Below are 11375 nucleotides of genomic sequence, written 5' to 3'. Positions count from 1 at the left end.
GGCTGCCATGATCCCTCAGGACCTCCTCATGGCTTGTGCCCTCAGAACTGCCTTGAAAAATGGGGGTGAGGTTTGCAGGCTTATCCAGAAGCCTGGCCATATAAATTGGAGGGTGCCCTACCATTTCATTTCGTGATTCTCAGGGCATCAGTCCTAACTATAGGGGTCTAGGGACAGTCTGTACCCCTAGCGGGAGGCTGGTGAGTGGGGAGTGCATGTCCGTCCACATGGGGGCAACTCCGGGCCAGTTCTTTCTGCTGTGGCCTCCCTCCCCGTGAACTCTGTTGACTGAGCCCCGCCTCCTGGCCCGTGGGCATTTTCTTTGGGTGTCAGTGTGGGGATGACCCTGCTCAACCCCTGACTGGGAGCAGGCTGGCCTGCTGGGCGGTGCCCACTTCCAGCACTAAAAGAATGGGCCCAATAGGGGTTCAGTCCTCCTGCATCCTTGGTTTGAATTGGAAGCTCTTTCCACCGATGCCTGGCGCCTGGCACCTGGCACCTAGCCCTGCAGCTGTGGGTCTGAAACTAACTGGAGTTGCAGGAGCTTCCGGCCCTGGCCTTGTCTTTGTGATGTGTCCTAGTCATGAGGTGCTGCGAGACCTCAAGGCTTAGTTTTTCTTCAGAGTTTTTCTCCCTTGGAGCCTTTTTTTTTTTTTTTTTTTTAGTAGATTTTATTTTCTTCTCAAAACACAAGTATTTAAAATATCTGATTATGAAGCAACTCATGCTCATTAAAGGAGCTAGGAAAAATTCAGAAAAGTACAAGAAAAAAAAAGAAACCACTCATCATCCCACCAGCCTAGAATAACAAATCATGCTTGATCTTGCCAACTTCTTGTGTCTAAATATACATTTTTAACACAAAATTGGGATAATCTTGTATCTGCTGTTTGAAATCTGAGTTTTTCCCCCTTAATATCCTATTGGGAACAATTTTTTTTAACTGATATTTTAGGTTCAGGGATACATGTGCAGGTTTGTGATATAGGTACATTGTGTGTCTTGGGGGTTTGCTCTGCAGATTATTTTGTCATCCAGGTCATAAGCGTAGTACCTGATGGGGTCGTTTTTCAATCCTCACCCTCCTCCCGCCCTTCACTCTCAGGCAGGCCCTGGTGTCTGTCATTGCCCTGTGTCCATGTGTATTCGGTATTTAGCCCCCACTTATAAGTGAGAACAGGTGGTATTTGGTTTTCTGTTCCTGCATTAGTTTGCTTAGGGTAATGGCTTCCAGTTCCATCCCTGTTGCTGGAAATGACATGACCTTGTTCTTTTTTAGGGGACAGCTTTCTTTGTGCTTATGTAGGTACCCTAACAAAGCAGTTTTCACAGCTGCATACTGTTCCACTGTTCAGACTCCCGTCATGTTCTTGACCATTCCATATTGATGGAGATGAGGCTGCTTCGAATTTCGCTCTTGTGCATAACCCTGATGAATACATCTTGTATGTACATCCTCTTGTACATTTCTGATTATTTGCTCCAAATCCTAGTGATGTGGCTGGGAGGCTGTGATGCATGTTGCTTATTTCCGTTTCAGAAAGGTGTGTCCCTTCACCTTCATCACCTGCTGCGTATACAGATGCTTGTTTCCCCACGTCCTGACCAACACCGTGATTTCTGGCTTTTTTTTTTTTTCAAGTAGTCTTTGAGTTTTGCTGTTAGTCTTGTTCCTTATGAGGGTGTCTGACCACAGTGACAATCACTCAGCATCGCACTGTCTCCAGGTCTCTGTGGGAGCCTGGGTTCCTTTGGGGCCTGGGTCCAGGGCTCATCCTAGAGAGAGCCATCATCTCAAGGCATCTCCCTGGGGGATATGAGCCCCCTGGGGCTGCAGTTACAGACACTGAGCTCACTGCACCTTCACTGCCCAGCCCTGCTGCTTCCCGCCCTAATCCTCCTGGCAGAGCCCCAGGATAAGGGAAATATTTGTGAATCACGGAAGCTCTTCTGCACTCCAAAGCATTGCCGCCTGTTAGACGAGGCTTCCCTCCAGCACCTAGGATATTGAAGAGGAGACCAGGGCAGGCAGGCAGATGCGTAAGAGGGAGGATTGACAGCTGTGGGGCCCGACCCGGGACACCTGCCTCTGAAACTGTGGCGCCTCCCTCCGGCTCTCTGGATTCTGGGTTCTGCGGGGTCCGACCTTTCATTTTTTCTCCACCTCAGCCCCAACCATGTTGTGTCTGAAAGGAAGCGAAGCCCAGCCCTGGCAGGCAGGGTGTTTTTACTTCCCCTGACAGTGCACCTCCTGACCTCTATCTTCTTGCCACTGATTTTTTAAATCCTAAATGATTTGGCAATAATTGCTCCTCCTTGCGTGATTATTGCCCTTCACCGATAGTAAATCTGGGAATCCCCCGGGATCCTGAGTGCACTTTGGTATGCGGAGCCCACAAGCTGGCCTGGACAGGCATCGCTGCTCCAGGCAGCTGTGCACCCCGCCGGCCCTGGCGTCCCGGCCCCCAGCCTCCGCCTCCCTCGCTGACAGCTTCCCGGGGCTCTGCCTGGATGCAGCCTCGCTTTATCCCACAGAACCTCCATGCTGTTCCTGCATGAGAACTCTTCCTCCGAGTGACCACGTTCCTCTGGTCCCGTCTCCGTGGGCCACATCCACAAATGTCCCAGCCCAGGAAGAACCGAGAGTCTGTATTCTGGGAGGGAAACGTGTGCTGTTTCGTTGTGTGTGTGGGAGGAGCATGCACACAGTTTTATTTTCCCCAGAAGCAGGGAGGTATAGGATGACATGTCATATTTGAAGACCCGTTCCATTTCCAAGGAACCTTCTAGCAGGATGGCCCTGGAGTCTCTGGCAGCAGTGGACATGGTCCTGAATTGGAGCGCGGTGAATGTTCACCACGGACCTCACAGTTTGAAGACAACTCCTTGAGAAGGGCAGAGGGAACTCGAATACGGGAGCTCTGGCCAGTCCTGCTGCCAGACGCCAGCAGCCATGGGGGCTGCCCAGCCAGCCCTGGCTTTTCCTGACCCTTAGAGTGCCCCGTGTGCGTGCAGCGGACACTGGGGCTGGTCCCATTCCAGGGAGCACGCGGTGCCACTGGCTGTTTCTTGCCTGGCCAGGAGCTGGTTTGATAGACACAAAAACCTCATTTGGATTTGGCAGGATTTTCCCTAACATCAGTCATTCTGGAAAAAGCACTTTGAATTTTTACCATATCTGGGTATTTTTACCGTATCTGGGTACTTGCCACTAGCTCTGTTTACTTCACATTTCTTAAAATTGATTCATTTTATTACTTAAATAAATGTATTTTAAAAGGAACTTTTGGCCGGGCGCGGTGGCTCAAGCCTGTAATCCCAGCACTTTGGGAGGCCGAGACGGGCGGATCACGAGGTCAGGAGATCGAGACCATCCTGGCTAACACGGTGAAACCCCGTCTCTACTAAAAATACAAAAACTAGCCGGGCGAGGTGGCGGGCGCCTGTAGTCCCAGCTACTCCGGAGGCTGAGGCAGGAGAATGGCATAAACCCGGGAGGCAGAGCTTGCAGTGAGCTGAGATCCGGCCATTGCACTCCAGTCCGGGTGACAGAGCGAGACTCCGCCTCAAAAAAACAACATAAAAAAAAAAAAAGGAACTTTTGATGACTACTATAAATGGAAAACCAGAATCTCTCACTTACCATAATAGATTAATCTAAAAATAAAGACCACATGATTACATTAAAATGTATGTCCTTGCTCTGCCTGGAGTCAAATAGTATGTCACCCGTGTGCATGACACACTCTGGGAAGCACAGGGGTAGGAGGAGGAAAGCCCAGAGAAAATCCGTGGAAAGTATGAAGTATAGAACAGCACACCAGGAAGACGTGGTCTTATTTCAAGTACCTCATGTCTCGCAGTGGCTTGCGGCTACCGGCAATTGGCAGAGTTCTCAACATTGCAGCCCTCAGCCCCCTCCTCCAAGCTCTCTCTCAGCACCACCACCTCCCATGGCTTCTCTGAGGGAGGCCCCTCTGGCCTCGGCTTGACTGTTGATACCTGACGAGTCCATGCCAAGTGGCAGAAAAGCTCCAGGTTCAGCTGAAACTACCTCCCTGGCCTCAGGGGGCCTTACTGGCTCTGTGTTTGTCCTTTATCAGGGCTCCTGGTGATTCCTTGGTTATCTGAAGGCCTGTTTGGACACAGTTCCCAGGACAGTTGCTTCAGGTTTATAGGTGTGTGCTTTGTGGAATTCATGGCATGGCCTGCCCTGGTGAATGGTGGAGAGATGGGTAGTGAACACGTGTGGTAGCCCCTGCTGGGTGTATCCCACCTCTCCTCCATGTCCTACAACCTGCTTGACTCCTTTTGCCTATCAGACAGAGCAAAGCTCAGAACCTCACCTCTTCTGGGAAGCCTTTCCTGACCACCCCCAAGTCCAGTAGGTCAGGAGATCAGGCCTCACAGCCTCCTGTGCGTTATCCCAGGCCCTGATGATGAGACTGTGGAATTACCTGGTTAACGTCTGTCTTTAGCACTTGTCGTGAGTTCCATAAGGGCTGGGACTCATCTGTCTGATTCACACTGTGTGCCCACTGCCTGGCCTGGCACCGGCCCACGAAGGCCCCGGGCAAAGGTATCAAGTAACCAAAGCAAGGGCGCCTGCTGCAGGTCGTGGGGCCTCTCTCTCTCTCTGATGTGGTGAGATAGAGAATTTCCTCAACAAAACCTTTCCTCATGCTTCTGTTTCCTTTTTAACATGTTCAGATAACTTATTATGTCCTGGCCCTGTGCTGGGTGCTTCACTAAGATGATTTCCTTTAAACGTCACACCAGTTATACCCATTTTATAGATGGAAGTAGAGGCTGGCCCAAGGTCACACAGCCAGCAAACAGCAGAGCTGGGATCTCAACCCTGCTGCTCTAGCTTAGCGTGAGACAGGAGTGAGTCTGTGTGTCTGCTGGCCACATCAGGCCCAGCCCCCCTTTCTGTGGTCCCCTTCCCCCAGATGGAAAGCAAATTTGGATCCATCCTTGCAGGCAGAGTCCAAATCGATAGGCCCCACACTCAGTAAGACTCCCCCGGCTTGGGCGTGCTTCACAGTCCTCGTTTCATTTTGTCTTGATTTTGGTTTGTGTATTTATCGGTTAGCCCCACTTAGCATCTGAATTCCAGGGAGGAGACCTGTTTTTGTTGTTGTTGTTGTTGTTGTTGTTTTTGAGACAGAGTTTTGCTCTTCTTGCCCAGGCTGGAATGCAGTGGTGCAATCTTGGCTCATTCTCCTGCCTCAGCCTCCCAAGTAGATGGGATTATAGGCGTCTGCCACCATGCCTGGCTAATTTTTTGTTTTTTAATAGAGACAGGGTTTTACCGTGTTGCCCAGCCTGGTCTGGAACTCTTGGGCTCAAGTGATCTGCCTGCCTCGGCCTCCCACAGTGCTGGTATTACAGGCATGAGCCACCGCGCCCAACCTGTTTTGAAGCTTTTAATCAGATTTTGGAGTAGGGCAGTGAGAGGAGCTGGTTGGGTTTTTTTTCTTTAAAATTATTATTAATTTTTTTTTTTTTTTGAGACCGAGTCTCACTCTGTCACTCCAGTTCAGTGCCACAATCTTGGCTCACTGCAACCTTCACCTCCCAGGTTCAAGCAATTCGTGTGCCTCAGCCTCCCAAGTAGCTGGGATTATAGGTGCATGCCCGGTTTGTATTTTTATTAGAGACAGGTTTCACCATGTTGGCCAGGCTGGTCTCGAACTCCTGACCTCAGTTGATCTGCCCATCTCATGGGATTACAGGTGTGAGCTACCACTCCCAGCTGTTTTTTCTTTAAATTACATGTATTTATGAAAAAAAAAAAAAGAGCATGACTCCATTTAAGCAATAACACATGTTAACGTGGCGAAAGAAGACCCACAAATGACTGACATTTCAGCCACACTGGTGGGGACTGTATGACTCCCTCCACTCTACGTAGGTGACCAATGGGAAGTCTTGTCTGTGCCTCATAAGTGTGTTCAGACACAGCCGGCCTTGCCGTAATGCAGAGCACTCATCTGCTGAAGACACATTTGCTGAGCATCAACCAAGTGCCAGTTGTCGGCCCAGATTCCTTGTCCTGAAGGAGCTCCTACTTCTGGAAGGGTGGGATGAGCAGGGTCCATTATGCAGTATGACATGGGTGGCACCAGGGTGCGATCCCAGAGTGCTTTGGGAGGGCCCCGCAACCCAGCCTGGGGGCAGGGGAAGGGTGGTGGTTACCGGAACTGAGTCCTGAAGGCCTGGGAGGAATTAGCCAGCAGAGGAGGGAGCTGAGCAGGCAGAAGGTCAGCACATGCCCACGAGCTATTTTTCTGGTGTTGATGTGTATTTCCAGCTATTGTCATTTTCCCTTCGCCCGAAGGACTTCTACATTTCTTGTAGGGTAGATTTCTAGAGCAGCGGGGTGGAGATCCCAGCTCTACTGTTTGCCGGATGTGTGACCTTGGGCCAGCCTCCACTTCCATCTGTAAAATGGGTATAACTGGTGTGGCGTTTAAAGGAAATCATCTTAGTGAAGCACCCAGCACAGGGCCAGGACACAATAAGTTATCTAAATAAGCCAAGATTGCACCACTGCATTCCAGCCTGGGCAAGAAGAGCAAAGCTCTGTCTCAAAAAAACAAAACAAAACAAAACAAAACAAAACTACAGGTCTCCTCCCTGGAATTCAGATGCTAAGTAGGGCTAAGCAATAAATACACAAACCAAAATCAAGACAAAATGAAACGAGGACTATGATGCACGCCCAAGCCGGGGAGTCTTACTGAGTGTGGGGCCCATCGATGTGGACTCTGCCTGCAAGGATGGGTCCAAGTGGTGATGAATTCTTCCTCTTCGCATGTCTGAAATATCTGTATTTCATCTTCGTTTTGGAAAGATATTTTTGCTGGGTACAGAATTCTAGGTGGGCATTTTTTTCTTTTACTGCTTAAAAGATGGCACTCCACAGTCTTCTCACTTGCATTGTTTCCAACAAGAAATCTAACATCTTATCTTCGTTTCTCTGTATATAAGTATATAACATGTCTCTTTTTTGTCTGTTTTATAAGATTTTCTCCTTGTCACTGCTTTTGAGCAATTTAATTATTATGTGCCTTAATACAGTTTTCTGTGTGTTTCTTGTGTTTGGTGTTCATTGGGATCTTGGATCTGTGGATTTATTGTTTTTATCAAGTTTAGAAAATTTTCAGTCACTATTTCTTCAAATATATTTGTGTCTTCTCACATCTCACTTTTTTTTTTTCTAATTTTGAGACAGGGTCTTGCTCTGACGCTCAGGCTGGAGTGCAGTGGCACGAACATAGCTCACTGCAGTCTCAAACTCCCAGGCTAAGTGGTCCTCCCACCTCAGTCTCCCAAGTAACTGGGACTACAGGCTTGAGCCACCACATCTGGCTAATTTTTAAAATTTTTGTAGAGACAGGGTGTTGCCTAGGTTGCCGTGTGGCCTGGGCTGGTCTTGGACTCCTGGGCTTAAGTGATCCTCCTACCTCAGCCTCCCACAGTGCTAGGATGATAGGTGTGAGCCGCTGTGCCCCACCTCATCTCACTTTCAGGAACTCTAATTGCACGTACATCAGGCCACTTGAAGTTGTGCCATAGCTCACTGATGCTCTGTTCATTTTTAAAAATAATTTTTCTGCCTCTGTTTCATTTGGGTAGTTTCTATTGCCATGTCTCCGGGTTCATTAATCTTTTCCTCTGCAGTATCTCTTCTGGCATTAATCCCACTCAGTGTATTTTGATCCTTGTCATTGTAGTTTTCACCTCTAGAAGCTTGATTTGGATTTTTTCTTTTATCTTCCATTTCTCTACTTTTGGAACATATGGAATACAATTACAAGGGCTGATTTAATGCTCTTGTCTGCTCATTCTCACCTCTCTGTCAGTTCTTTCTCAGTTTGGATGGACTCATCTTTCTCCTCCTCCTGCATGATATTTTCCTTCTTTACACGTCTGATCATTTTTTATTGAGTGCCAGACATGATCAGTTTTACCTTCTTTTTGGGTGCTGGATATTTTTGTGTGCCCATAAAGAATTTCGAACTTTGTTATGGGATGCAATTATATCACTTGAAACAGTTTGATCCTTCCAGATCTTGCTTTTAAGATTTGGGGGCAGCACCAGAGCAGGGGTTGCCCTGGATGAATTATTCCTCACTGCGAAGCAGCGGCTTTTAAGATCGCACTCAATGCCCTGTGCATCGTGAGTGAGCTTTCCCAGCCTGGCTGGTGGGGACATATGCGGTCCTGTGTGAGACGCAGGCACCGTTTTCTCTAGTCATTTGGTGTGGCTCTTTCCCAGACTCAGGGAGTTTCCTCCCTCACGTGTGCTGGCAGTGGTCTGCTGAGCACTGGAGGGGACCCTCCACTTTCTCCACAGCTCTTTCTCCATGCAGCCTTCTCCTCTGATTCCCTGTCCTGTGGACTCTGCTCCTGGGTCTCCCCAGAATCCTAGCTTTGTCTCCCCAATTCAGGGATCCTACTGGGCTCTACCTGGGTTTCCCTCTGTATTAGTCAGCCCAGACTGTCATACAAAGCACCACAGACTGTGTGGATTTAACAGCAGAAACTCTTTTTCTCACTGTTCAGGAGGCTTGAAGCCTGAGATCAGGGTGCCGGCAAGTCCAGTTTCTGATGAGGGCTCTCTTCCCGGCTTGTAGATGGCCGCCTTCTTGCTGTGTCCTCCCATGGCCTCTCCTCTGTGCTTCTGTGGAGTGCACTCCAGTGCCTCTTCCTCTGGTAAGGACAGCAGTCCCATCAGATCAAGGCCCCCTCTGACCTCATTCAGCCTTAATGAATTACCTCCTTACAGGCCCTGTCTCCAAATACAGTCACACTGCAGTCTAGCGCTGCTTCTTCAAGTGAATTTGTGGGGGACACACTTCAGTTCACAGCACCCCTCCTGTGCCCGCAGTCTGGAAGCATCGAAGGCAGTATGCTGGGGGCAGTCACAGGAGCCACCTTGTTTGTTTCCTGCGTCTCAGAAGTCATTGTCCTTCATTGCTTGATGTCCAGTGTCCTGAAAGCTGTTGTTGCGTAGTTTGGTTTTCTGGTTTTTTCAGGTGAGAGAGTGTATTCCAGAGGCTGCTTTTTGAAATGATACCCAGGCTGCGAGCATTTCCTCAGTGTATGTGTGAATTTTGGTTTGTCTATTATTTGGTTTTTAAGGCAAGACCTTCACCATTGAGAGCAAAACCTATATAAAGCAAAAGTTACGAAGATATGCCCGAGATTTGCTTCACTTTCACAGAATCAAGGGCAAATAACCAGGTTACAGAGTCTTTAGGGTTCGGTGAAATTTAGCCTGTGTTCCAGCAGAGGTCAGGCAGCGTTCAGCATCCCTGCACGTCCTTGGGGTGCCAAATCACTTTGACGTCTGCTGATTGATTTCAAATTGCACAAATATATACCGTTCAAAGCCATGGCCTACAGGGGCAGAGTGAGATATATTCAAGGTGGGTTGACTTTTAATCAATACGATGACAATATTATCTTGTTTAATTTGTATGATGGTGGTTTTAAACATCAAATCAAGCCATTTATTACGTCAAAAAAAGATGAAGGAGCCCAGGAATAAAACTCTCCTGACATCACTTCTGAACATATTTCACTGCCGTGACAGGCCGTCATGATTGGGGACGATATCGTGGGCGATGTCGGCGGTGCCCAGCGGTGTGGAATGAGAGCGCTGCAGGTGCGGACTGGAAAGTTCAGGTCAGTACCAGCGGGAGTCATTTATTCACCTTCCTTCCAGGGGATGACCATGTTCTCATTCTGTTTTGTTCTTCAAAATAAAGGGGGTATTCTTTCCAAATCAAAGAGCAGTATGTGGGCATTCGCGATCTTGTATGTAATGGACCTCTAAGAACAGAGCTGGGTGGTCTTTTATAGCAGACAGTGATAACGTAGAGTGGCTTTTGATACAGGGTCTGGGCTTTTGAAACGGTGTGCAGTGCAGAGAGAAATAAGCAAAGGCACTGTCCATCCTGGCGGCGGCCCACCGGGGAGTTAGGCCAAATTTGTGCTGCTGTCCCTTCGGCAATTTGATCAGACCCTGCACTGTGACAGTTACAGCTGTGGGCACTCAGCCCTTTGGGCAGCCTCCCTCTCCTTTTGTTCACCTTCTCCACTCTGTGAGACACAGACAGCCTGGAGACGACAGAGGGTTGCTCAGGGATGCCCTGGAACAGAACCTCCGTCTCGAGAAGAAACTTGTGTTTTATTTGCTGGCAAAAGTCTGCCTGGTCGGAGCAGCTGTCAGGGGTTGGGAGCTCCCGGGCATGTGAAGGGCCCTGTGTTGCCCGAGCTCCAGTTCACCTGGTCATCGAGAGGATCTTGGACATCAGAGTGTTGCCTTGCCTTATGCTAGATGGTTTCTGTTGCGGCCGTTCAGAGAAAGCACATCTTTTCTGATGCTGGGGAGACTTGGTTGAAACATGGTTACCTGAGGGTACTTGGGTTTGGGGTGGGCTGGGAGCAATTATATACGTCCTGGGAGATCTGCCTAGGCAGGACCAGAGAAGACAGATCAGAGGGCCTGACCATCGCGCTGAGGTCTCTCCTGCAGGTTGGGGACCATGGCTGAGTGCGAGGTGAGTGAGGAATGCTCAGCGCACCTGGGTCTATGGTCAGGAAGTTGGTCCCTTCCAGCTATCTCCCAGACCCTCCCAGGCTTGGGGGCCCCCATGGAGCCCCCGACATGTATGACATATGGGCCTTCTTTCTTTCTTGAAGTTGGGTTTTGTGGCTCCCCTTGGTTAGGCCTGGCCTAAGGGAGTGAGGGAGACCCCACTCACAAGCCACAGGAACATTTTTTCTAAGAGACCAGCCAGGGGTCCCCCAGTCCCCAGTCCTGCCTTTCCTATAAAGGTCGCAGAGGCTGGTCCTGCTGCTGCTCCCAGGCGAGGGGCTGTCCACGGACAGTGGACCTCGGGGCCCTACAATTGATGCCAGGCGCTGCCTGGCATCAGCCATCAGGAGCCCAGCCCAGCACCTCGTGCATCTCAGGGCACATCTGTGACCCGTGAGCACAAGTGGTGCCTCCCTGCTTGGGAACACAGCGGTGTGACTTGGCAGGAAGTGGAGAGGGAGAACCGTGCCTGTTGTATACTGGGCTGCTTCTGGTTCCTGGGAAGAGAAACATGTTTGTCCTGAATGCCACCTCAGTTGGGGTCTTTCTGGCCAGCCCAGGCCAGGTGCCCCTATAAACTGATAATGGGCCTCTGAAGAAGGCCCCTCACAGCCCACGAATGCAGGTGGGCATGAGGGAGACTGTGCCCACCCTATGCCAGCAAGGGTTGGTGCTTTTCAGATTCCGGTTACCTGCATGCCATTTAAAGAAGAGTATGAGGTGGACTTTCCCCCATGACACTATCTTCCGGAGAGAGATA

The 11375-nt window shown here is 49.6% G+C and overlaps 1 protein-coding gene across 2 annotated transcripts in view; it reads left to right on the top strand.

Moving 5' to 3' along the window:
* The window catches only part of LHPP (phospholysine phosphohistidine inorganic pyrophosphate phosphatase), a 164155-nt gene that overhangs the window by 48981 nt on the left and 103799 nt on the right, over window positions 1-11375 (top strand). For both annotated transcript variants that reach the window (XM_023224318.1, XM_023224319.1), the window contains exon 6: window positions 9608-9699. In XM_023224318.1, coding sequence (XP_023080086.1) covers window positions 9608-9699 — 92 coding nt within the window. The remainder of the gene's footprint in view (window positions 1-9607; window positions 9700-11375) is intronic.

This window comes from Piliocolobus tephrosceles, chromosome 9 (genome assembly GCF_002776525.5).
Source record: "Piliocolobus tephrosceles isolate RC106 chromosome 9, ASM277652v3, whole genome shotgun sequence".
Classification (NCBI taxonomy): Eukaryota; Metazoa; Chordata; class Mammalia; order Primates; family Cercopithecidae; genus Piliocolobus; species Piliocolobus tephrosceles.
The sequence above is the reverse complement of the archived record's forward strand: the minus strand, read 5'-3'. Positions and strand labels throughout refer to the sequence as shown.